This window comes from Dreissena polymorpha, chromosome 2 (genome assembly GCF_020536995.1).
Source record: "Dreissena polymorpha isolate Duluth1 chromosome 2, UMN_Dpol_1.0, whole genome shotgun sequence".
Taxonomy (NCBI): domain Eukaryota; kingdom Metazoa; phylum Mollusca; class Bivalvia; order Myida; family Dreissenidae; genus Dreissena; species Dreissena polymorpha.
This window is the reverse complement of record NC_068356.1, coordinates 39,146,464-39,173,035: the sequence shown is the minus strand read 5'-3', so window position 1 is coordinate 39,173,035 and position 26,572 is coordinate 39,146,464. Positions and strand designations below refer to the sequence as shown.

The 26,572-nt window shown below is 35.7% G+C and overlaps 2 protein-coding genes and 1 long non-coding RNA gene across 4 annotated transcripts in view; 1 reads left to right on the top strand and 2 right to left on the bottom strand.

Annotated features, from left to right (window-relative positions):
* The window catches only part of LOC127866673 (E3 ubiquitin-protein ligase TRAF7-like), a 138,038-nt gene extending 128,748 nt beyond the window's left edge, over positions 1-9,290 (bottom strand). The window contains exon 1 of the mRNA XM_052407412.1: positions 9,092-9,290. Coding sequence (XP_052263372.1) covers positions 9,092-9,169 — 78 coding nt within the window. The 5' untranslated portion in view covers positions 9,170-9,290. The remainder of the gene's footprint in view (positions 1-9,091) is intronic.
* LOC127866691 (uncharacterized) overlaps positions 1-19,722 on the top strand; it is a 31,206-nt gene extending 11,484 nt beyond the window's left edge. Inside the window, exons 1-4 of one of the 2 annotated variants that reach the window (XR_008043065.1) lie at positions 9,286-9,420; positions 13,805-13,940; positions 17,688-17,807; positions 18,886-19,722. This is a non-coding gene — a long non-coding RNA (uncharacterized LOC127866691). Of the gene's footprint in view, positions 1-9,285; positions 9,421-13,804; positions 13,941-17,687; positions 17,808-18,885 lie in introns of those variants that run through there. The other variant, XR_008043066.1, reaches the window with a different exon arrangement.
* Positions 19,723-20,070: 348 nt separating this feature from the next.
* Positions 20,071-24,747, bottom strand: LOC127866676 (uncharacterized). Its single transcript, XM_052407415.1, has 3 exons — positions 24,199-24,747; positions 22,812-23,950; positions 20,071-22,064 (listed from the first exon to the last, which is right to left on the bottom strand). The coding sequence occupies exons 1-3, from the start codon at positions 24,519-24,521 to the stop codon at positions 21,703-21,705; spliced, it is 1,824 nt and encodes a 607-aa protein (XP_052263375.1). The 5' UTR covers positions 24,522-24,747; the 3' UTR covers positions 20,071-21,702.
* Between the last annotated feature and the right edge of the window lie 1,825 nt (positions 24,748-26,572).

Genomic DNA, 26,572 nt, shown 5'->3' with positions numbered 1-26,572 from the left:
TGAAATTATCGCACTGAACCGCTCTGGATGAGAAAAATACATGTAATAAACACTGACTGCGAGTTTTTCACACCTTTATTACATTCCACACAGATTAACACCAATTAGCTGTCGGTGTTGTTTAGAACCTCGCGGCGATTATAATCGGTTCCACGGACGGTTGAATAAAGCAATCAACAGGTGATTGCCGCCATCTTTGAATTGTCTGAAAATACTTGAAGTTGCATAATACGGATTTAAATCAGAAATTAAATGGAATTGTAGAAAAAATTGGATCCAGCCCCTCCGCTTATATTGGATTCAGCGTTATAACGAGCGCGTTATATTGGAGTTACAGTAGTTTTAATGTAATTTACATAAGATACATTTAATCAATGTTAATTTTTTTTTTGGAGGGGGAATTTTTAGCTGAAATTGGGAAAAAAGTAAACTATTTTAAGGAGGGAATGGAGCCAAAAAACGTCCAAACAAGGGCCCTGTGTCTGCATGAAATTTTGATTTTGAAAAGGATTTGTTTTTAATACTTGTTCGTGATAAATGCGTGGTGAGAGGGGATGGGGGGGGGGTAACTTAAAAGTCACTTGCAAAAGGGGGGCTTCTATATCACATGCCAATTAACTAGTCCATAGTTATGAGGTTACAGTAACTACATGTAGCTCTTATCTTATTGCATGAAATAAACTACTTTATTACTACTTTATGGGAGAGGATAAGTTGGACTGAATGACCGTTAACCAGTGTTTGAAGCCACTTCCAGTTAGTCTATTTAAATCAGGTGTTGATCACACATCGTCATCTTAAAATTGCGTTTATTGTCATTGATTCCGCTGTGTGTTGGCTGTTAACCTGCTAACCTCCTGAGGAACACGATACAACAACTAAAAAACAACAACAACATTTACATACCAATGGGTTATAAAGTTTTAACAATTAGATCTAATCCTCCATCCTACCTAAACAAAAAGCTGTAATAGATACAGGTTAACTGTGCTACCGTTTTACAGACAAAGTCTATGTCAGTTAAGTACACAGTATACTGTCAGTATACTTCCATTTATGTACTAACCGGATTTAGCTAGATTGCGAAACAGGATGCATGTGTTGAGCCCATTTTTATATTAATGTATTTTAATGTCTATGGTAATAAATCAGTCTCTTTCGTTTTACATTGGACATAATAATTTGTTACGACAGGGCTCGACACTTACTGTGGTCTGTTGACCCGGGGTCAGTAAAAATAGGGAGGACCAGTGAAACTAGAAATTTGGTTGATCCGTCGGACCATTAAAAATCCTGGCCAGCTTATTGTGAAATACTGGGGAAAGCCGTTTTAATCAATAAAGCAACTTTATAGGTTCATAATAAACAGATAATTTCATCATTATTTTATGGCAATCTCGAGACCAGGATCAACAAGAGCTGTCAGAGGACAGCGCGCTCGACTATTCCAGTGCTTGACAGTATAACATAAGCCATCATGGGGAGGGGGGGTATAATGTGGGTGTGTGATCATTTAAAGATGATCTTTTCAAAATAAAATTTTTTTTTTTTGGAGGGGGGTGGGTGGGGTGGGGGGGCGTGGTGGATGGTTTGAGTGGAGTGCATTGTGGTATGTCAGGTAAGTGTTGTTTTGTCAAACTTTAACATAGATTTATCAATAATATGCATATTCTAAGTATAAAACGCGCAATATTCTGTCAAAATGCTGATACAGTTGTCTGCTCTTGTTTATAGGTTGGGGTCATGATGGTAAACAATATCAAAATATGAAAGCAATATGTCAAGGGACACAGGAAATACTTGGGGTAGTACAAAACTTTAACATAGATTTATCAATAATATGCATATTCTAAGTATAAAAGGGGCCATAATTCTGTCAAATGCTTGATACAGTTGTCTGTTCTTGTGTATAGGTTTGGGGTCATGATGGTAAACAAGTATGCAAAATATGAAAGCAATATGTCAAGGGACACAGGAAATATTTGGGGTAGTACGCAAACTTTAACATAGATTTATCATAATATGCATATTCTAAGTATAAAAAGGGCCATAATTCTGTCAAAATGCTTGATACAGTTGTCTGCTCTTGTTTATAGGTTGGGGTCATGATGGTTAACAGTATGCAAAATATGAAAGCAATATTTCAAGGGACATTGAAAATATTCGGGGTAGTACGCAACTTTAACATTTGCACGCAAACGACACGGCAACGCCGACGCCGAGGTGAGTAAGATAGCTCCACTATATATATTTCATATATAATAGTCGAGCTAAAAATAGCTATATATTGGAAATTCCAATTTTTCTAGAAGCCGGATGACAAAAACCTGTTGTCGGATAAAAAAAATTGATTTGCGTTCCGCAATTGTCTCCCGCAAATGTCTCCGGACTTCGCCTTGATTAATACACAAATTAACATAAAGTTTGAAGTGTTCGGATTGAGAAATGAACAAAATGGTATTCATAATTTTGAAAAAGCAGCAATAATCAGCAATTTATCGATCTTAGTACCATCAGAATCTACTTTGTTTACTATTTAAATTTACACTGGAGTGCGCTGAATAATGTTTTGATATTACAGGAGAGTAAGCGTGCATATTTTCAAGATGACATGTTTTCGTGATGTGGAATTTCATTCCAGGGGTGGTTGAAGCTCCGCCTAAAAAACCTAAAACTAATGAAGAAAAGCTTGAAGTACAGAGAAACAAGAGGGCCATGATGGCCCTGCATCGCTCCACTGTTTTTTCTTTGCGAAAAAAACGTGTAATGTGCATGGGTTGAAATGTACTCAAGCAAATTGTGACTTTCTCTTTCTATCCCTTGTCCCACTGGGCGCTTAAAGTTGGAAGGATGAGCATTTTTATATATGGAAAAAGTTACTACCGTGTTAACTAAACAGACAAAAAGCCTGGGAATTGTTGCACAGGTCCTTTGCTTATAACGTAGGTACATTTATCTCTCCAAAATATATTGTCGTTCTTTCTATTTCACATATTTTTAGATGCTGAAGATCAAATCTACGCATTTGATTTGAAACAGATTCACAAGACCCATAGGAATCAAAATTCCTTAACCCTTTACCAAACAACACATTTTGGACTTTCCCAATTGAAAGAGGTTGCGACGTCAATGAATTAAAATGGAATATGAAGGAAATGATCAGTAGGGTAGAAATAATTGTGATAAAGGAGAAATTGCTCATCAACCCACACATCCCTAAGACCAACAGCCTGAGAATATTATGATAATCTAAAGATTATTTTTTTTTTTTTATAAATGTATTTAATTAGTAATACATTTGACTTCTAAGATCAATTCATAACTAATATTAAGAAAATTATAAAATGGGTCAGAATATATATGGATTGTTGAGCAATTGGACAATCATTTCAACAATTCATGATCAGTCACGATTCACAAATGGAACAATGAATCATTAGTTATTAAAAAGCAGCATATACGATAGTTAAGACAATTGCACTTCATTAATTTCATTAATGTCACTACATAGCAAATTTGGTAGCCCTAGGCCACATGGGTGACGGGACAAAAAAGATGGTTTTAAAGTTTGCACAAAATAGGCCTAATATAAGCAAATTTTCAATTTTTTGACCCCAGCCGGGGCAGGGTCAAATTTGAACCCAGTGGCATAATTTGAACAAACTTGGTAGAGGACTATAAGATGTCACTACATACCAAATTGGTAGCCCTTGGCCCAATGGTTATGGACAAGAAGATTTTAAGTTTGCACAAAATAGGTCCTTATATAAGCAAATTTCAATTTTTTGACCCCCCCCCCCCCCCCCCCGGGAACAGGGTCAAATTGACCCCAGGGGCATAATTTGAACAAACTTGGTAGAGGACTATAAGATGTCATACATACCCAATTTGGTAGCCCTAGGCCTAATGGTTATGGACAAGAAGATTTATAAAGTTTGCACAAAATAGGCCTTATATAAGCAAATTTTCAATTTTTTGAATCCCCGGGGCAGGGTCAAATTTGAACAAATTTGAAAGAGGTTCACCACAGGAACATTTCCTCAGAAATTTCATCAGATTTGGACCAGTAGTTTAGGAGAAGAAGATGTTTAAAGAAAAAGTTAACGCATGCACGCACGGACGCACGCACGCACGGACGAACACACGACAGGACACAGGACCATACATAAGCCCGCTGGCCTTTGGCCAGTGAGCTGAAAATGAAAGGATAAGAGTTTAGTAGATAGTATAGTTTTCTTTTTATCAATGCCACAATACATTGTGGATAGTGCGGAAGTAAGCTGAACTTAGGTCAAATACATAGAAATTGTCAGACCACTTGAAATCTTGGAGGACCAGTAAATTCTGAAAGCTGGTGGGTCAGTAAGTAAAAAAGTTAGTGTCAAGCCCTGTACTAACTTAAATTCATCCATCAATTCTACGATGAAATAGTACGGAAAATAAATGTCTGGCGAATATAGTGGTTTCACAGTGTCCGATTCTTTAAATGGATATATTGCTGTTTTTCCTAAGGCGCAAAGGAGAAGTGGCCAAAGGAGCCAAGGCAGGTGACTCAATCATGTTGCAGTGGATAGAAAATATTGGAGCCTAGCTCAGTGAAAAGGGAAAATTTATGAATTTTTAGTTTAAAGAAAGCATACTACATGTATAGGCGGTAAGTGTTGGCCCTGACTAGCCTGTGCGATATGCAAAGGCGTATGTGTGATGACACTTTACGCAACTGCATTAAACCCCATTTTCCAAGAACAAGGCTAAACTAGATGAGTCTACACTTAAATGTTGGGAAAATAATCAGGGAAAATAACTTTAATTAGCTAGTGTTCTCTCTATCAAAACTTGATAATTACCCAATAAATCTGGAAATTCACCAGGGAGATACCCAGTAATGGAACATTATTGTCCATGGAACAATTCTTCATAGCTTCTAACATAATAAAGGGCAAATTGTATAAACGATAAAAGGGAAACCGGTCCAAATAAAATTGCAGAACTGACTTCCAAATAGTAAACACTGTTCTTGTAACAAGATATACAATTGGGGAAAATCCATTTGAGTTGAAAGGATTCGTATCCAGGGAATCATATAATTGTCTGAAGTTATGGATGAACTTGAATTGAAATATCTTATGGTATGTTCAATTGCTTTATACACTTTCGCAATAATGTTAAAAAATCTCTAGCATACATGTAGAACTATATCTAGTGGACAATCTCAACCACATTTGGTAATAAACAAACCTTTCTTGATTGTTCATAAAATAAAACATTTACATGATACAGACTATGGACAGTGTACAAAGTTTAATCTTTGATGTTTGATTATTTTAACAATATAAACATGAGAAATGTGAATCTAGTATAACAAGCAAATTTTTGTTGAATTGATATACCAAAATAAACTTTGATTATGGATCATTGCAAATCTCTTGATATACAGTAAAATCATTAGTGTAGAGTAATAATTAACAGGTAATAATTAAGTGTAGGGCAATTGTGTTTATGAATTGTAATTATCCCAATTGATATCTACACACCCATGAAGTTTCATGTTGAAATCTTGTAGCGTATCTGAGTAAGAGATATAGCCTTGAAAACGTTACATCATACAAAAAACAACAAAGGGCAATAAATCTTATTTAAGAAAGTGCAGGGTTATGATTCTTGTGCATGGCACTTCTTCCCATTGATTTCTACACACCCATGAAGTTTCATGTTGAAATGTTGTATCATATCTGAGATATAGCCCTTAAAAGTTACATCATACAAAAACAACGAAGGGCAATAACTCTTAGTTAAGAAAGTGCAGGGTTATGGTTCTATTGCATGGCACTTCTTCCCATTGATTTCTACACACCCATGAAGTTTCATGTTGAAATGTTGTACCGCATCTGAGGTAAAGCCCTTAAAAGTTCCATCATACACAAACAACAAAGGGCAATAACTCTTATTTAAGAAAGGGAATGGTTATGGGTCTTAAGCATGGTATTTCTCCTCATTAATATCAACACACCCATGAAGTTTAATATTGAAATCTTGCATGGTATCTGAGATAAAGCCCTGAAAAAATTATCATACCAAAAACAAAGGGCAATTACTTTTATTAATTTGAGTGTAGGGTTATGGTTCTTGAACATGGCACTTCTCCTCATTGATATCTGTATACCTGAAGTTTCATGTTGATATCTTATATAGTTTTTGAAATATAGCCCTTATAAGTTTTTATGAATGACGGACGGGCTGACAGAAGGACTGACAGGCAGACGGACAAAGCAAAGTCTATATCCCTCTGCCTTAGGAGCGGGATAAAAAGATAACATGTGGAAATAACAATTCATATCAATTTGTATTGTTTTGTTATGCATTAATTCGAACTCCTTTGAATATATCTATGCAGGTCTCTAGGAAAAAAAGGCTTAAGGCATGACTTTGGGGCTAAAGTATTGTAACAGATTATCCAGTGCAATCTGCACAGGATCAGGGAGGACATTTTTCGCCAAAGACTGGATTTGTGTTTAGAAGATACTTCTATGAAAAAATCCATAAAAGCGAAAAGTATTGCCACTGATAAGCCGGTGAAGACTGCATAGGCTATTCTGGGATTATTCTTTACGTACATGCATTAAGTCCTGTTTTTCCAACTGTTTTGTCTCACATGATTGTTAAGGAAAAACGAACTGAGCTACATTATCTCTGCCTTCATCAACCTACGATTATCATCAATGTAATTAAGTTATATGTTTGCTAAAAAAAATTACTAAAAAATTTGTTTTACCAAGCGTAACGTGATATTATTGAAACATCTTTTTTACTAACAACAAAAGCGGTCACCATAGGATGACATATGCCCAGTATTTAGGCTTTGATAGAAGTTATGAGCATTTTTCGAAACCTAAACGCAGATTTTGAACCTAAACGCTGACCCTAAGTTCAAGGTCAAGGTCACAGGGGTCAAAATTTGTGTGTGCATTGAAAGGCCTTGTCCATATACACATGCATACCAAATATGAAGGTTATATCTCAAGGGACATAGAAGTTATAAGCATTCACGAAACCTAAACGCAGATTTCGAAACCTAAACACGGACCCTAAGTTCAAGGTCAAGGTCACAGGGGTGAAAAATTGTGAGCGTATGGAAAGGCCTTGTCAATATACACATACATACCAAATATGAAGGTTATATCTCAAGGGACATAGAAGTTATGAGCATTTTTAGAAACCTAAACCCAGATTTCGAAACCTAAACGCGGACCCTAAGTTCAAGGTCAAGGTCACAGGGGTCAAAATTTGTGTGCGTATGGAAAGGCCTTGTCCATATACACATGCATGCCAAATATGAAATTGCTATCTGAAGCGACATAGAAGTTATGAGCATTTTCCGTAAAAATGTGTTTTATTATTGTAAGGCTGATGTGTAGGAAAATTGTGCCAAACACTGTACACTTATGCCTATATAACATTTGTTTCACTTATTGCTCATTGGTTTAAATTGTAACTAGTGAATTTGTATGCGAAGGAGCTGGGGGCTTATCGAAAGGAACCAGACTTCATGTAAGTTGTTTGCCATTTAATAAAAGTCATGTAACTATCATTACTTCTTTTACAAATGATTAATCTGTACAAATAATAATAGTAGAATTAAAATCTGCTATGAATGATAAAATGTGAAATAAATGTATAAACATATTATCTTCGCAAAAACAAAATAAATGGATTATTTTGGTCTTGTAAGAAAACTGCCTCAATAACTTTTTGTATATAATCATAATATAAATTTATCATTAACGGACTAATCATTCAGTTTTAAAAAAGCAATTTGTTGAGAAAATCATTTTGCTGTAATATATGGGCATATATCATTCTATAATTTATTTATTAAAGTGTTATACTTTAAACATGTCTTGCCTAATAAGGACACACAAATGTATGTATACAACATTGAACTGATTTTAAATTGTGAACATACCAATGGTTATTGTTGCCATACTTGTTTTTCCATGTCTTCATAACTCAGGCAGTGTATAAACTTTATATATGAAGGCTTAATAAGTAAATATTTAAATACTGAAATCATGTCCTCCCACAAAATTTGTACTTAATTAATTTTTAATGAAATTACAAGTGCAAAGTACCTATAGGTCAATCCACTACTTGGGTACTACTTACATGTACATGTACCCCGAGTACTCTTTAGTATACTTACATGTAACCCGGGTACTGTAAATATACTAAAACGCACCCGGGAATTTTAACGCTAAATATGTTGTTGTCAGCTTTTTTTTATAATTAATTATGTTCACATTTATGGAATTCATACTCAAAAAGCATGTAGATGCAGTTATTTATTTTAAGAAAAGTTTGTTTAAAATAAACAATACCGTTTACGATAATCGGTAGCGCGTTTAACAACATCGGATTTGGGGCGGGAAAATAACTCGGGTTCAGTCTTATATCGACCAGGCACATTCAAGTATATTTACCATACCCGATATATAATTATGAGTATTATGACCTCGATTTGGCATTGTAAACTCTGGTAGTTCTTACATGTGCCCCGGGTACTCTTATAAGTATACTTACATGTACCCCGAGTACGGTAAATATACTGAAAGATACCTAGGAAATTTAACGCTAGATTGGTTGTTGTAGACAAATTTTTTAAATTATATTCACATTTATGTCAATTTTCTGTAAAATGGCCTCTATATTATCGAAACTCATACTCCAAAAAAGCATGTTGATGCATTTTTTTTTAAAGAGAAGCTTAAGATTATCGATAGCGTGTTTTACGACATCGGATTTTGGGTGGGAATACAATTCAGGTACAGTCTAATATTGACCAGGTACGATTAAGTATATTTTTTGTACCCAGGGTAAATTCAAGTATACTTTAATAAGAGTACCCGGGGTACATAGTAGCGGACAATGACCAATCGAGCCATAGAACCAGTGTCCTACCGAGCTATGAAACCATGTCGCTAAAGAGCGAGCCCAAACAGCAGAGATGTTGGAAATGACCTTATTTCACTAAACAAGAAATATTTAGAATTGTGAAAGCTAATTCAGTAATTGAGGTTTAACTTGAATTTCTTACATTGTCTGGACTTCTAGTGTGATATTTTCCGAATCTCTCGTCTTCTTCAAAGGCCGGGATGGGATGTCCTCTATCCATCACGTATTTACACTTCCAATACACAAGTAAATACACATCCAATCGATGTGTGAATTCGCACACCAAAACTTGCAAAAGTTACAGGAAGTTTAGTGTGACACATTTATATAAATAGACTTGGTAATACCGTTCAAGGGAAATTACTCTATGATATTGTTTACATGTTACAGTAGTTATATTGTTTAAGTTTTTAAGTCTTTACATTAGAACCTCTTGTGTGACATACTTCATCTTAAAGACGATAATGTAGAGTAAGTGTCTGTTAGTTAGCATACAACTTATTAGGTTGTTAATCATGCTTTCACATGTAGCTAAATGTACTTGCAATGAGATTTCGCGAGTCTCATACTGATAGTAATTTACAGTTGTTTCACAACACGTAGCATGTTTTATGTGTTTCACATGAAGGAGCTGATTATCATGTCTGTGTATGAAAAAACGTGAAAATTTTAGACACTGCATTGATCCTCTGGGGAGCTGTACGTATGTTCTCATAAAAGCTCAAAGCATTTAAGAACAACTGAGTATTGTTTCACACAATTTTATAAGATAGGTTTTTATTTTATGCTTTCCGGTGGTTTATAGAGAATTCTAACACGGCACGTGACTTGTTTTCTATAGACAAAAAAGGAAATCAAGCGTGGGTTATTCTGCAATAACTTATGGGCGGAGCTTAATGTTTCAAAAATAGTTCCGAATAAATAAAGAAAATATTGCAGAAAAATGCATGTGCTAAAACCCGCTCTAAAAGAAATGTAATAAATGTAGCATGTATATTAGTGTAATGAAACAACTAATTGTATATTTGGTGATTATTGGCATAACCACGCCTACAAAGAATGTTATTTGTTAGGAAACGTAATTCAGAAAACATTTATAGCATGTCAGCTTTTCAGTAGCATCAATAAACGTGACCTCATTAAGTTTCTACGATTGTTGTTTTCAATGAAAGTGACGTCATTTGCAAAATATTTGTAAATGAAAACGACGTCATATGTTTGTACAATTCAATGACGTCACTAAATAGTGAACTTTGTACTAAGAAGGGCGGAGTATTGAAAAATATAGTTCACGTCCTAAAACTTGAACCAAATCAATTAGAATCGTGTTAGAATCGAAATAATATTTTTCTATGATGGTTAGTTGTCGAATAACCCACAGTAAGTTGTATAGATGCGTGTTATCAAATCACTCGTGCTTCGCACTCGTGATTTAATTCCTACGCATCTATACTCCTTACTGTGGGTTATTCGACAACAAACCATGATAGAAAAATATTATTTCTTAAATATCAGTGAATCAAAACTGATAATTTCACTGTTTCAAACAATGAAAATTATCGATAATTTTCACTGTTTACTGTGAAATGACGTCTTTTTTTTTACGAAATGACGTCATTATTTCAGGGAAATTCTTTTGTTAAACTCTTTAACAATGTATATAAACTGTGAAAAAAAGCATAAAATAAAAAGAAAATTTGTTGAATTCGGTGGAATATCGATTTTGATTCACTTGTGATCATAAAAAATATATATTTTCACTCGTGGCTGCGCCACTTGTGAAAATATTATTTTTTATGATCACTCGTGAATTAAAATCGATAATCCACCGAATCAAACAAATATCCTCTATGTAATTACTGTATTCTGTTTATTTTAATGTGTGTTTCCACTTGTCTTAAAGTTAGGAGGTATTAGGTATGAAATTAAACTATCATCATACAAGGTCAAAAATGATTGAAGTTGTGTAATACTTTGTGTTATTAAATTTTTAATTTAAATTTCTCACAACCCTCCATGTTTTATGGTTCACCATCCACAAATTAAAAACATCCAAAGTAAAATGTGCTTTATTATCCCCCGCCATAGGCAGAGGGATATTGTTTTGGCGTTGTCCGTCCGGCACTTGTGTGTCCGGAGCCATATCTTGGAAGTGCTGTGGCAGATTTCATTGAAACTTGGTATGAGTTTATATATGGATAAGAGGATGATGCACGTCAAATGGCATTATACACCATCGAATAATAACAGAGTTATGGCCCTTTGTATTTTGAAAAAATGCTTTTTTTGTGTGTCCAGAGCCATATCTTGTGTCCAGACGTATAATGGCGGGGGATATCAATTCAACGATTTGCTTGTTTCGTTTTGTTATTGGGATAAATTGTTATTTATGGAGGCCACTCATTTTCATCCCCACGCTTTTTGAAAAGCGTGGGGATATTGTGGTTATCTCCGCCATCTGTCCGTCCGTCCTGGCCACTATCTCCTCCTACACTATTAGCACTAGAACCTTGAAACTTACACACATGGTAGCTATGAGCATTTGGAATTTTGATCTGACCCCTGGGTCAAAATGTTATGGGGGTTGGGGTGGGGCCAGGTCAGAGATTTTCACTCATTTTTTTAAGTTATTTTACAAAAACTTCTTCATTTCTACACCCATTTACTTCAAATTGATACTATACATCTCTTATGACAATACGGTCACTCTCAACAATGCATGACCCCATTACCAACCCTGGGGCGCCCCGCCCTCATAGACCACACGCCACCCAAAATTGCCTTTTACTACAACTTCATTTCTACACTGATTTACTTCAAATTGATACTGAACATTTCTTATGACAATACGGTCAATCTCAACTATGTATGGTCCCATTACCAACCTTGGGGCGCCCACATAGACCACGCCCGCCCAAAATTGCCTTTTACTATAACTTCTTCATTTCTACACCGATTTACTTCAAATTGATACTGAACATCTCTTATGACAATACGGTCAATCTCAATTATGCATGGCCCCATTACCAACCCTGGGGCGCCCTCGCCCACATAGACCACCCAAAATTGCCTTTTACTATAAATTATTCATTTCTACACCGACTTACTTCAAATCGATACTGAACATATCTTATGACAATACGGTCAATCTCAACTATGCATGCCCCATAATCAACCTGGGGCGCCCCCAGGGTCAAACATGCGGCGTGGGGATACGCGTCGGCCTCTGCCGGGCCATTTCTAGTCATAATTGTTTTCATTTTGTAATCACAGCGATTCTAGGGTGTCTTGTTATTTGATCATTGTAGAGCCAGTGATTTTTCTTCCCAAATTGGGAAAAGTACCTTTACCATACTAATTGGGAAAAATTAGCGCAGAAAACCCTGAAATGGGTAAATTCCCGGCGTGAAATCTTCCAATTTTTAATTATAGTTTTTTTTTATTGCTTGGTATCAAAAGCAACAAGAGTGCCAAACTGTCACAAGATACACCCGTTTGAAGGTTTTGGACAACTTGATAACTTTATCATTTGAGTGGCAAAATGATATAATTTTGAAAAATAAGCAACACTTTACTTTACCATTTGAGTGCCAAAGTGATTTTGGAAAATTAAGCAACAACTACATAACTAACCATTTAACTGCATAACTAACCATACAAACTATATCCTGATCCAGACAGCCTTGTGGTCAAAAAGGTACACTTCGAGCTCACCAGTCTGTACATCTGTGCAGTTACTAAATATCAGGTCTAATGTGGAATTATAGTCCGTTGTTTGTTCACTGATTTCTTCAATTAGAGAGTGGACACCATGCTAAATGCTTGAAATGCACTAAGTGATTTCATGACCTAGTTTTTGACCCAGCATGACCCATATTTGAACTTGACCTAGATATAATGTAGACACAAATTCTGATCAAATTTGGTGAAGATCAGATGAAAACTACTTCAATTAGAGAGTGGACACCATGCTAAATCCTTGAAATGCACTTAGTGACCATGTGACGTAGTTTTTATCTGCATGACCCATATTCAAACTTTACCTAGATATTGTCTAGATACAACTTCTGAGCAAGTTTGGTGAAGATCGGATGAAAACTATTTGAATTAGAGAGCGGACACCATGCTTACTCCTTGAAATGCACTTAAGTGACCCCGTGACCTAGATTTTGACCCGGCATGACCCATATTCAGAACTTTGTAAACTTGCAGATTATACACTTTTGGAACAAATTGACGGAATTTGCCTTGGTTTTGGGAAATTGTCAGACCACAATTGTACATTATTAAGAAGTGAAAAAATCGCTGAGAGCAAATATGATGTGCTTTTGATCATTTAACATATTAATAGGGTATACCCTGTTAACTTTTATGTGCATTCTTTAAATAGTACTTTTATTTTTACAAAATGTTATGTATTTGGTGCGTAATTTAATATATATACTAATTTATTCATTAGTGGAAGTGTCTATTGATTAATTATGCAGTCATTTATAATATCTTCGTTGACAGCATGAAGTGAATTTAGCAGCTAAAACATTTGCAACATTATGTACCTGCATGTTTCATCACACTTGGATATTAAAGGTTTCGCAGCCTAAACTCTTTGAAAAAGTTGATAATTTACAATAGCTTGGTGTTGAAACTAATCCTGTGTCTATTTTATCCAGTTTACCTCTTTCTGCTGTGACCTGTACCAAAATGTTGCACTTGCTCAACATATGTTCATATTTTTAACCTCATTGAATACATATGACTCTCACTCTTGGAAAACGGGCCTTAATGCATTAAGCCCTGTTTTCCCGGAATATTGCAATATCCTATACATATGACCTATGAAAGTATCTGTGCACAGTTATAGAGTGGATGCAGTTGAAGGTGACATTCTCTCCTGACTACCCGAATGAAGCCCCATGTCTGGAGATACCCATGAGGTCCCAGGTCCTCCTCCACAGCTGTGTGCCAGGCTTCTTGTACAATTGCAGAACGCGGTCAGTTTTTATTTAAAACAGCCATTTCCTTATTTATTCTTTTTTCTAGAATTTGTATCCTATGGACCAAGTGACCAAAAAAAAACAAAAACATAATTGAAACGCTGATGAGTAAAGAAGAAAAAAGTATAAGATTGGGTACTAAATCATTGCATAGTTTGTGTATATATTATGTCCCATAAGCAATGCTTAATATTATTAATATCACTTTTATCAGGGATCTATACAGTTTGTATACGTCCCTGGTTATACATAGCTAATATTCTGTATTGACTGATTTTTTTTTGCATTTGCATAATAAATATTTGACACAAACCCCCTTTACCACTGTTATAGGCGGTGAAAAAAGTCCACTAAAATCATCTAGAACATAGGGTAACCTATTGGCAATCTATGAGCAAAGAAGCCACTTTGGTGTTTAAGGTTAAAGGTGCGTTTTATAGTCTGCTTCGATATGCATCTTCAGCCAACTTAGACATTAACCCCCGATCACTAGGATTTAAGTCGTCCGTTTACATATGGCGCACATGGCTGCCACGGCACATTGACTTATTTCCCTCACAGGTACCCATTTATACACCTGGGTGGAGAGGAGCAAGCGTGTGACTAATTTTTTACTCAGAAAAATCCAGTGCCCTGAGCAGGATTCCAATCAGGAACCTTCTGATCCCTAGACCACCATTCTACCACTAGACCACTGTCCCCACTGTGTTAGCTTGTCTAGGTTTTCAAATTGCTAAGCCATGTGACTAAGTGGGCGGATTGATCATCGTCCAGGCAAGATGTTAATTTGTTATTGCTTTGGAGTGAATGAAGGAAGTCAAATCCTTTTGTATTAAGGAGATCGACTTTATTCGCACAAAGTCGACTCAATTCATACTAAGCAACAATAGTACGCTGTTCTTGTGCATACAAGATAAACATAATGGAATAAACAGTTTTCAGTCAAATATTTTATGTACATATTGACTCATAATTAGATGGATTGAATTCTTGTTGGTGAACTTGCAGTGTTATTTGTGTAAATGGGGCTTTTATAATGAATGTGCTTGAAGTGTCGCCCCTTATTAGCCTATATATAGGCTAACCAGGGACATCAATTTCTGTCTAGACTTGATTTTATTTTAGAATGAACTTTCTATAATGGAAAAATTCCATAAAAGTGGAATGTGTCATCCCTGATTTAATAAGAGCCTGATTAGAACTGGGAAGGCTAATCTAGGACGACACTTTAGGCGCATGCATTGAGCCCAGATTGCCCAGATTGAGGCTCAATACTTGCCCGTTTACTATGAGGCTCAATACTTGCCCGTTTACTATGAGGCTCAACACTTGCCCGTTTACTATGAGGCTCAATACTTGCCCGTTTACTATGAGGCTCAATACTTGCCCGTTTACTATGAGGCTCAATACTTGCCCGTTTACTATGAGGCTCAATACTTGCCCGTTTACTATGAGGCTCAATACTTGCCCGTTTACTATGAGGCTCAATACTTGCCCGTTTACTACAGGTTCCTTAACGATCTACTGAATGCTGACGTGCTCAACCACAATGTGAATGCATTATCAGCATTATAATAAAGAATAACGTTCATTTCGTGGAATGTTGTTCTGGGCGCATCTGCCCCTTTTGATACTCAACGTGTATGCAGAGACTCTGAATCTGACCAAAAAAAGTGCACACTTCGAGAAAATAAGTCAAAATATTTTTCATATTCCAAAGAGGTTTTGAAAACTTTATTCATTACTAATAAAGAAATGTTATTCATTTTACCATACAACTCTTGTTTAAATTTGTCAACTAGTCTACATTTAAATAGATAGACTATTCAAAGAAAAGTAGCAGTTGATTCTTGTTGCCTTCAGTGTCTGTGTTGGGGTTAAGTTTAAGTCTTTTCACCATATAAAAATAAAACAACTGGAAAAGATATAAAATGTTGATATGAAATTTTTCAAAACTTTTCTAGAGAATTTTAGTTATGAAGCTTATTTTATGCTCCCCCCCCCAAAAAAATTGGGGTGAGCATAAAGTCGCCGCTTTGTCTGTCCGTCTGTGTGTCCGTCTGTTTTGTCCGGGCTATTTCTCAGCAATTTATGACTGGAATTCAATGAAACTTTATTGGAAGCTTCACTACCAAGAGGAGATGTGCATATTATCAGCCGGTTCTGGTCGGATAATTTTTCACAGAGTTATGGCCCTTTGAAATTTTCCATTAACTGTACATATAGTGCAATTTTTGTCCGGGCTATTTCCAAGCAACTAATTACCGGAATTCAATGAAACTTTATGGGAAGCTTCACTACCAAGAGTAGATGTGCATATTATCAGCCTGTTCTGGTCAGATGATTTTTCACAGAGTTATGGCCCTTTGAAATTTTCTATAAAAAAATTCTTGTCCCCCCCAACTACTGTGCCCTCAAGACGTTTCCTTTTATCTGAATATATAGTGCAATATTGTGACAAAAACAACTTTGGGGAGCATTACCCTTCTCGGACGGTTTCTTGTTTATGACTGGTAAACTATTTTTATCCCGCGCCAAATGCAGAGAGATATAGAATTGGTGTTGCCTGCCTGTCTGTCATTCCGTCCGTCCATCTGTCACAAACTTTTAGGGGTATATCTCAGAAAGATATCAACATGAAACTTCATTGGTGTATGGATATCAATGAGGAGACTTGGCATGCCCAAGAACCATAACCCTACACGTTCTTTTATTAAAGTTATTGCCATTTGTTTTTTGTAATGATGTAACTTCAGGGCCATATTTCTGATACCATACACGATTACAACATGAAACTTCATAGGAGTATTGATATCAATATGGAATATTGTCTTGCACAAGAACCATAACCATACACTTTCTTAAATAAGCGTTATTGACCTTTGTTGTTTTTGTATGATATAACTTTTCAGGGCTATATCTCAGATATGCAACAAGATTTCAACAGGAAACTTCATGGGTGTATAGATATCAATGAAAGAATTTCAATGCATAAAAACAATAACCTTGCACTAAATTATTGTTTTTAGCATTATACCGTTTATCAAGGGATTTGAATTCATCCATAATCAAAAAAATTTTGGGGGGGGGATATTTGCTTGTTGACCTAGGGATAGCGCCCAATAACTTTTATATAAGATCTGAGATATTTTAATACAACTTCATAAAATTATCCCTTTTTCAATACTATTTTCATGGTTGCCAAATGGTTTTGTGAGATGAAGGTTAAGGTCACAGTTATAAAAAAAGAATAATTATTGCCTCTTAATAACTTGATAACAAATTGGCATTTGCTAATTAAACTTAATGCATTAGTTCATGGAAAGCTTGAGATTGCACTTGAGATGCTTTGGTCAAGGTCACTGTTTCTAAATAAATCAAAATGGTCTTTGCTCATGGAATCTTTGGTGGGAGGAGTTAGTTGCTCTGCTAGTAAATAATGATGTTACAATAATTTCACACATATATGTTGAACATATCTGGTGATATCAATAAACTTAGTTTTAACAGTATGTTAGGTCCACAGTTGTTTTTTTAATAATTAAAAACAATAAATGCTTTAAATGGAATCATTGTTTCAATCGCCAAACCAAAGGTCTTGTTATGCAGTAATAAATGACTTGTGTTTATCTACTTTGAAAAAGAATCAATTGTAATTTACCATCAATCTGCTCCTTTAAGTCTATTTAATTTATATGTACATGATTTGTTAATAATAATGATTTTTCTCCACTTCAATTTTAGTCAGTGGATTTACCTGAACGTTCATGAGAAATGGAACAACATCTTCAGATGTCCTGAGTAACTGGTTGCTATGTTTACTGGTGACCGTGCCAACAAGGCCACTATCTTGAAAGCCATGAGGTATGCTGGGATAGCTGAAGAGGGTTAATGTATTGTTTCCCAAATTTTTCATACTTTTTCCCTTTGATATTCAAATATTTTACTTTCATTTTTAGCTCTACTGGCCGAAGGCCTGAAGAGCTTATGTCATGGCATGGTTTCCGTCGTCCGTGCGTGCGTGTGTGCGTGCGTTAGACTTTTTCTTGTTTACGCGATAAAGTCCACAGTTCAGTGTCTTTATATTAATGAGGACTCGAACCCTATTGAAAATGGGTTACATCAGAGTAAAAACTCAAGAATTATCTCCCCTTGAATTTGAGAAAATTGTGAAATAAGGCTTGTTTACGCAATTAAGTCCACAGTTTTCATCCAATCATTTCCCAACTTGCACAGTGTCTTTATCTGAATGATGAGTCAAACCCTATTGAAAATGAGCAATATCGGAGTTATAAGTCCAGAATAATCTCCCCTTGAATTTGAGGGAAAAAAAATGAAAATTCAGTTTTTTTTATGTGATAAAGTCCATAATTTTCATCCAATTCTTGGCAAACTTGCACCGTGTCTTTGTTTTTCAATGAGGACTCAAATACTTTTTTAAAAAGAGCAATATCGAAGCAATAAGCCCAGAATGACTTCCCCTTGAATATGAGAAAATTTTGAAATCCCACTTGTTTACACAATTAATTCCACAGTTTTCATCCAATTATTTCCAAATTTGCACAGTATCTTTATAGCAATTAGGGCTTGAACCCTATTGAATATGAGCAGTCTCGGAGAAATAAGTGCACAATAATCTCCCCTTAAATTTGAGAAAATTCTCCTTGTTTGCGCGATTATGTACACAGTTTCCATCTTATTCATTCCAAACTTGCACAGTGTTAATAGCAGTAGAGCGATTCAGGCCCCTTATGGGTCTCTTGTTAAAGAACATGATCTCAAGGTTATGATTACGTGAACGGCAACACAAAATTACATGTTTATTGTTATTAGTCTTTTACTTGTCCTAATTCACATTTAAGATGTTAATAATTATGAGGTCTGTACATCACGATGTCGTTTTTTTTTTAAATTGAAGCCTTCTTTATTTGATATTTGATAGGAACATTCAGACTAGGCACCACAAAAGTCCACCAGACCTTGTGCCAGACTGTGGTTTCACCTGAATATGCCTACCCAGTGATTGACCTTGACATGTGGAGCTCAGTGCTCTATACATGTAGTCACATTCAAGGTCATCTGGAGCAGGATGTCTAGAGGGACTGCATTTCACTACAACCTCACTTAACTCTTGAGGATCTCCACTGCAGCTTTTAGCCAGGGAGTTTTAAAAGCAGAGATAATACACATGCATTGTAATTGGCTGTTTTTTATAGACAGTCAATTCATAAGACAAAGTGGTGCCGCGTATTACTAGTAAGTGATGACATTGACAAAGTGAGGATAGTGACACAGGGATGACATGGAACCAGATGACTCCACTGAATGCAGCACTGTTGTGGCATAACATGGTGACAAATATTGCATAGAGAAGACATAAAACTCCATCTTTATCTAATAGGACTCTTTATGTTTACCACAATAATCATCACACAATTTTAAAATTTGTATGTGAGTGTAATGTTAAAAGCCTTTACTCAAGCCACTTGAATATACATAGTACACTTTTGCAACAATTGACTTGCACCCTTGTATAAATGATATGATCAGAAATGAATCTAAAATAGACACTCCAATGAACCAAAATATGCTTACAGTATATATTCAATATCACTGCTTTATTATGCTTTCTTAAGCTGGATCAGGGCACTAGTAAGAAGAGACATTTGAGAAAGGACTTACTCATTGGCCTCTCAAACAATTTTGTGCTCATTAAGACCAACAAAAAACCTTCATAATATCTAATGATGTTAGAGATTTGTGCAATAAAGATTTTAATTATCAGAAAGATTTGTTATGATTTGCTGGTAGTTGTACTGTAATTATGTCTTCCGCCCACCGAAGCAGTTTATTGATTTGCTCCAGGTCGCCTGACAGTTCAATAATCGAGCAGTTTGTTTGAAGACTTTTTCGTTTTTACACAATATCTATGAAATATGGGTATGCTATTTACTTGGAAGAAAAGGAATGTAATTAATTTACAGTCCATATGTCAAAAGAAAACACATGGACTAGAATGATCCACCGCAAACAATAACGCAATGGACTTCATAGGTACCGGCAGGTACACACAAATGTTATGACATGGGTAAACAATAACCATATGAAATGGGATAACAAAGGTAAATAATAGCATACATGTGTGTATTTAATAACTTCAGGCTATTTAAAATGGCAACAGCAAACAAATGTAATTATCGGTGCATATGTCATAAAAAAAAATGAATACAATAAGTCAACGAGCACAAACTACACATATAAAATTACCGAATTAGCTAACTTGGGTACAAAACAATTTCAATAACATGCAAATAAAACAAATAAAAAAAAACAATAACACAAATACGTAGAATGTTGAAATAGCAAGGCACCGTCAAATGGAATAGAAAGATTAGCCTTAACCCTTTGAGTGCTGGAACCAGATTTTGAAGACCTTTGCAAACAGTTTGGATCCAGATGAGACGCCACAGAACGTAGCGTCTCATCAGGATCCAAACTGTTTGCTATTCTGATAATATTCTTTGAAAAAAATCGAAGAAAATGCTAATTTTAGAAATTCAGCAGACGACATTTTAGCAGACGACAAATTTCCCAGCATTCAAAGGGTTAAACAACTGGACTATCACATGACCCTGCATATAAATAGAGCAACATGATACCGACACATTCACATTTACATAGGTAAACAAGATTCATTGGAATAATAAGGGAACTTGCACACTTGATGAAATAATATAGGAAACTAAACAGAACAATTTACTTAACGAATGAGGCCTAAAATGAATTGGTAAAATAACCTCTCACTATTTTATTTTATGTTAATTATTAATTAGTTTCCGTAATGCAATTCAATACAATCAATGATATCCACAAACTCATCGTTATCTTCCCAAGTTTCCAAGTTAATGACAATATGAGCAAAAATTATACAAAGTGCATAAAAAAGGTACATGTTTGAAGGGGTTACATATTATGCAGCAATTTTTACATTTAAAGGAAGAGAAAAATAATATGTTATAGATCTACAACAAAAACGAACAATATTTTAACATTGAGAGCATAGTAGAAACATACAATATTTACTGTATAGAGAGGCAAACACGTTATAAATTAAAACTGTTTCAATATTTCTATAACGAACCAAAGACCTATAGATAACATGTTATCTATAGGTCTTTGAACGAACAAACATAGTTTCCTGTATGCACTAAAGTTATGAAAATCGATGGACATTAGCGATTTATATTGTATCATAGTTTGTCTCGTGCAATGTTTTTTATCAATGAAACGTTGCCTTAGATTATTGAGAGCGATACATTCGAGTAAACAATGGAATTCATCGCCAATATGAGTATTGGAGTTACATAAACAACACATTCCTTGGTTCAATTCTATTCCATGCCAACTTCCAGTTTCGACGGGTAACCTGCTATTTCTTGTGCGAATTCGTATCATGTATTAAAAAAAATTATCTGGAGTTTTTACTTTGTAAGATTCAAAACCAAGTGTGTCTTCAAACAATCTTTAATTACTGCATTTACTAGAATTATTTATATCTGAGTACCGTTCGTTTATAAACAGATCGGTTAGTTTTTGTTTCATACCCCAACGAAAAATTAAGTACGTTTGATAGTAATAATACATTAAAAACGCATGCTATCCATTACACATCACAGTTACAATAAGAAAACACAATGTGCATTCATTTTTCACCTAACTTTCGCAAACATACACTTTTAATTAAAAACGTTTAGGAGAGTTAGTTACTTCTGCAGACCAAGATGTTGTTATCTTCCTTCATGCCAACGACTAGTGTGGAGGAGCTGTTTCTGAAGCAGACGGACATTGGTCTAGTTGCCGCGTTTCTCCCAGTTATCAGCTCTGTCAGTATCTCTGTTCCATCCTCGTCCACCTGTAAGATAATGTTTGACCAGCCTCCACAAACCAGCACGTGTCCAGCCCCCGTCACGTAGAGACCAGGTATGGAGCAGATCCACTCGAGAGCTTTGTGCTTGAGCTCGGCAAGTACGATACCGTCCTTATTGAGGGTGAGCAGTTTGTTACAGGCAGAGTTAGCGACGTACAGTCTATCTCCGTCTGGACTTACCGCACATGCCGCAACTGTAAAACCACAACAGCAGCGATTGCAACAACTATACATTTTATATACTAGTACATGTACTAGTGTTTCTTATTGTAAACATGGAGACTTTTCGAACGCAACACTTCTCAAACTTACATGTCTCACTTATGAGTAAAGATTCTAATTGTATTTCAATATCATCATTTACGGTGAGTTAATACACACATAAAACATAGCATTTATTTAAACAGATAATGTCTAGAACAAATATTTAGGAGCGCAACCGAGCGATTGGCATGTTGCAACTTGCAAGCTACCTACCCCACGTGCTAAAGCGTCCGAAGGTCATGGATGAATGATTTTATAGTGCGCTTGCACAAAATGATGTCAAATGATCAAATGCACAATATATGAACCAAAATCGCTACTCGTAAGAGAGATATTCAAGTTTGATTTGTTATGTTCGAAAAGTCTCCAAATGCGTGTTGCCTTAGAAAAGTCTCTTAAGTGTATACACGATACCACAAAAAATTGTGGTACATTTTTACAATGTAAAACGCCAACTCCTTTGTCCATTCCGAGTCTAGAAGCTCATTACAATCTTTTACTTGAAACTCTTTTCTCCAAAATTTGTTGTTCATGTTTAAGTTCAATGTTTATCAGCAAATAATTTTGGTTTATGCATAGTTATATGGCGGCTTAAATTTAGCTGAACATTTTTTTTCGAACCACATCGTAATGCGGCCTTTGACTTACTGTTTTATTTAAGCAGACGTTAGACGTACCTGTCCAGGTCGTTGTTTTATCATCATATATCTTTTTCACCAGCCTTCCGTTCGTATTATAGTGGAATAACTCTGTGAAGGATGCTATATAAAGGTCGCCTTTGCTGTGTGCAACACCGAAACATTTATGCTCAAACTTCAACATCCTGTGCTTCACCAGATCACTCCCATTAACGGTGATGAAATGAACCTCGTGTAAATTGTGGTGACCGAAATCCTCAACAGCGACCGCCACTTGTCCAGAGTGGATGCTGCACATGGCAACAGGATCCGCAGGAAAGATATATTCGGCCACCACTCTGAAGGTCCGATCCAAAAGCTTTAGTTTCTTATTCCCCTTGTCTGCAATGAGGAGTTGGCCTCCACTTGTCTCACTTATACCCGATATACTACATGTTTTTGAGTCTCCGTTCATTCGCACAGGGTGCTGGGTCAATTTAGTCGTCATTTTGAGCACTTCGATTGTATCAGATGAATTGTCGTGCCTTTGGAAAGCTTTGTCTTTGACTTTAATTTCATTTTCTGACAATACAGACAGTTTGTTTCCAATATTTTCACTTTGCTGCTTCTGTGGATGGTTATTTACATCTTGAGACATACTAACTTCAATGGCAATTTTTCCCAAAGCGGACATAGATGACATAGTTCGTTTAATGGCTTCATTTGGGTTAAATGAAACTGTGACTTCGTCTCTTGGTGTAATATTATCAAATGATAATTCGGCATCCCGGAACTGTTCGAGGCAGTTTTTGTAAATGACAAAATACAGGGATCCAGTTTCGTTGTTTATTTCTTGCATATCTCTTTTTAGGCTTTCCATCGTATTGGTGAGCTTTTCGCAGCTTTCTTTGTCAGCATGGATTAATGACCTCATGTCAGACTCTAAAGCTACTAACTTTTCAATTGAACGTTTTTCCAGCTCATCAAGATCACAATTGATTGCCTTACGAAACGCCCGGATTTCTTCGAGGTTATTTTTGCACGTAATATGTAGGGACATCAAAGCCAAGTCCAAACCATGCGTTTTCTCTATCAGCTTTTCTTGTAGTGTTGTAATGTTTCTTGAAAGAAAATGGAAATCTTCTTTTGTTTTTAGAGCTTTCACTTTGTCGATTAGGAGAACAACATTACCGCACTGCCTGTAACATTGCAAAACAGTGTGTATATGCATAGTTACTAAATTCACAAGTATCCAATATGCAAACAAGTAACTCGACTCGTTTATACATGTATACTTATCGGGAATGATGGGATATAAGTCACGGTGTACCAATGAAGGCCTGTGTACTATTACTTTATCTGTTAGGCATGATAGTGCGCATAGTTAAAAGGCGGGTATTTGCTTCAAAATTAAAAATGAGAAAGAATACGGTAGTTTCGTACTTACTTATGATAGTAGACATGGCAAACATGGCATAGGAGACTGTCATGATCTTCGCAGAAACTCGTTATTGTTTCGTTTTTGTGCTGCTTGCATTGTGCTACAGGTTGAACAGTGGTTTTGGAAACCGGCCATATTTTCATGTTTTCTCTACCGAGAACCGTATGTTTTTTCATTAGCTGATTGTGTAGTCCAACACAAAAGTGACAGTAAAATTTGGAGCATTTATCACAATAAAACAGTGCATTCGTGTTCAAATCATTTTCTTCACAAGTAGTGCAATTAAAGTCATAAACTGAATCAGAATCACCTACTGGGTTCGATGCCATTTTGAAAGCATTATACTTCACTCAATTTCTTTTCTCAACAGTTGCCTATTTCTCACTCCAACTATACATGCGTGATGATTCTCAGTTATTCCATACTAGTTACGTACACATTTTTGTTTAATTACATTATCTTTGTTGTAACTGAATCATTCAGCTCTGAATAAATTATTTGAATTCGAAAGTAGGTGTTTCCCCATAAAGAGGATACGGAAGTAAATCATATCGGATCGTTTTTAGTTGGTCGCGTTAGCGGCCAGCTAAATTGACATGACGCCTTATCAGTGATCGCTCCGCCCACTTAATCACGTGGCTCAGCGGGAAGAAAACCTAGACAAGCTAACACCAAAATGGCTTCTTTGCCTATAGACTGCATATAAATTTACGCGATATTCCGGATGATTTTATGGACTTGTTTAACACCATATTACACTTGTAAAGGGGTTGATGCCATTTAGTTATTCTGCAAATGCAAAAAATATACGATTAAAGAGAACAGCAGCTATTTATAACGGGTAAATCGGTACATTAAACACGCTTTCAAACGCTTGCGCGCTTACCGAAATCGAACCCGTTATTACGTGTAATGGTGGTATTTGCAATAAATTAACACTTCACCGGTATTTACCCGTGTTATTAACAAAATTATTACCGAAACATTCCCCCCCCCCCCCCTACCCGTGTATTTGACACGAAATAGCGCTTTATAACTGGGAATTCGGTGAAGTTTTACGCGCTTTCGGACGCCGGGTGGGTACCTCAATCCCACGCGTATAAAAGTGATATTAATCATATTAAACCTTGCTTATGGGACATTTATCAATCACTATAATTTAAAGCGCAAAAACAACACAGTAAGTTTGGACATTGTCTGATATAAAATTAGCGTTGTACGAAATGGAATACGGTCAGGCTATTATAAATTAATAAGGCTACCAATATCAGACGTTCGCTCAGGTACCGACTACCCCGAAGTTACCGCATTTATTGGTTAACTAATATCAGTATTAATAACTCTTTTACAATAGCATTTATCGATACGTCTTTATTAAAATAATAACAAAATGGTTTTCTTTTGTTTCTGACACACACAGAAACGCGATTTTAACGGGGATTTCGTAACGTTACACGAATTGGGCACCAAAATTCTCAATTATTTTACATGCACACGTGACATAATACATACTTAATAATTCTTAGTTATTGCTTATATGACATTTCAAGTTTGTGAAATAAATAAATGTTCTATAAAGGGAATCTCGGTAATTCTTGAAGCTTCCACTCGCTCTTGTCAAGACCGCATTGCCGCGTTGGAAATGGTATAAATTTAATTAATCTAACTTATCTTTCTGGATACCAATGTCAGAGTTGCATTAACCCTTTTTACACCGTTTTTTGCCATATTTCATTTCCGTTTTTTAATCCGAACAAAATAAACGAAACTCATTTGAAAAATGAGATCTAGGCATTCGAGCTCCTAGTGTGGATTAAAAGCGTTTATTGGTGACACCACATGAGTGCAAATGTGTAGATACCGTTAATAAGATAATATATCACATGTCACTATCAAATAACATGTATGATGTCAATTAAGTGCATTACTATCAGAGTAATAAAACACAGCATGATTTAGGCTTCATGCCGGGTTTTATTTCTCTTTAAGTAATGCAGATGAACCTCGCTTCTGACCTAGTAACTGATAAAACTATTTTTAAAAAAGTGAAATAGTATGTGATAATCAGATCGATAACATAAACTATTTAAATCTGCTAGTATATCCAATAAAAATATATTATAATTGTCATTGACAGTGTTGACGTCAGTTGTTCGTGGTGACGACCGCATGTATTTATACATCTCTTACACTTCTCAAGATCTCTTTTCGGCTTTGGAAACGATATAAATTAAATGTCACCAACTAATCTTTCAGGATATCGATTGTCCGAGTTACATAGACCCCATTGACACCGTTTAACCATTTTAAATCGTTTTTTTTAAGAGGAAAACAAAAGAAACTCGTTGGAATAAAAGTGAACCTAAACATGTAGCTTGTC

Excerpts from the sequence above, each read along its gene's own strand:
- LOC127866676 (XM_052407415.1), bottom strand. The coding sequence starts at position 24,521 with ATGGCATCGAACCCAGTAGGTGATTCTGATTCAGTTTATGACTTTAAT. Across the intron at positions 23,951-24,198 it reads TGCCATGTCTACTATCATAA|GCAGTGCGGTAATGTTGTTC; the intron begins GTAAGTACGAAA and ends GCAATGTTACAG. Across the intron at positions 22,065-22,811 it reads TAAAACAACGACCTGGACAG|TTGCGGCATGTGCGGTAAGT; the intron begins GTACGTCTAACG and ends GTGGTTTTACAG.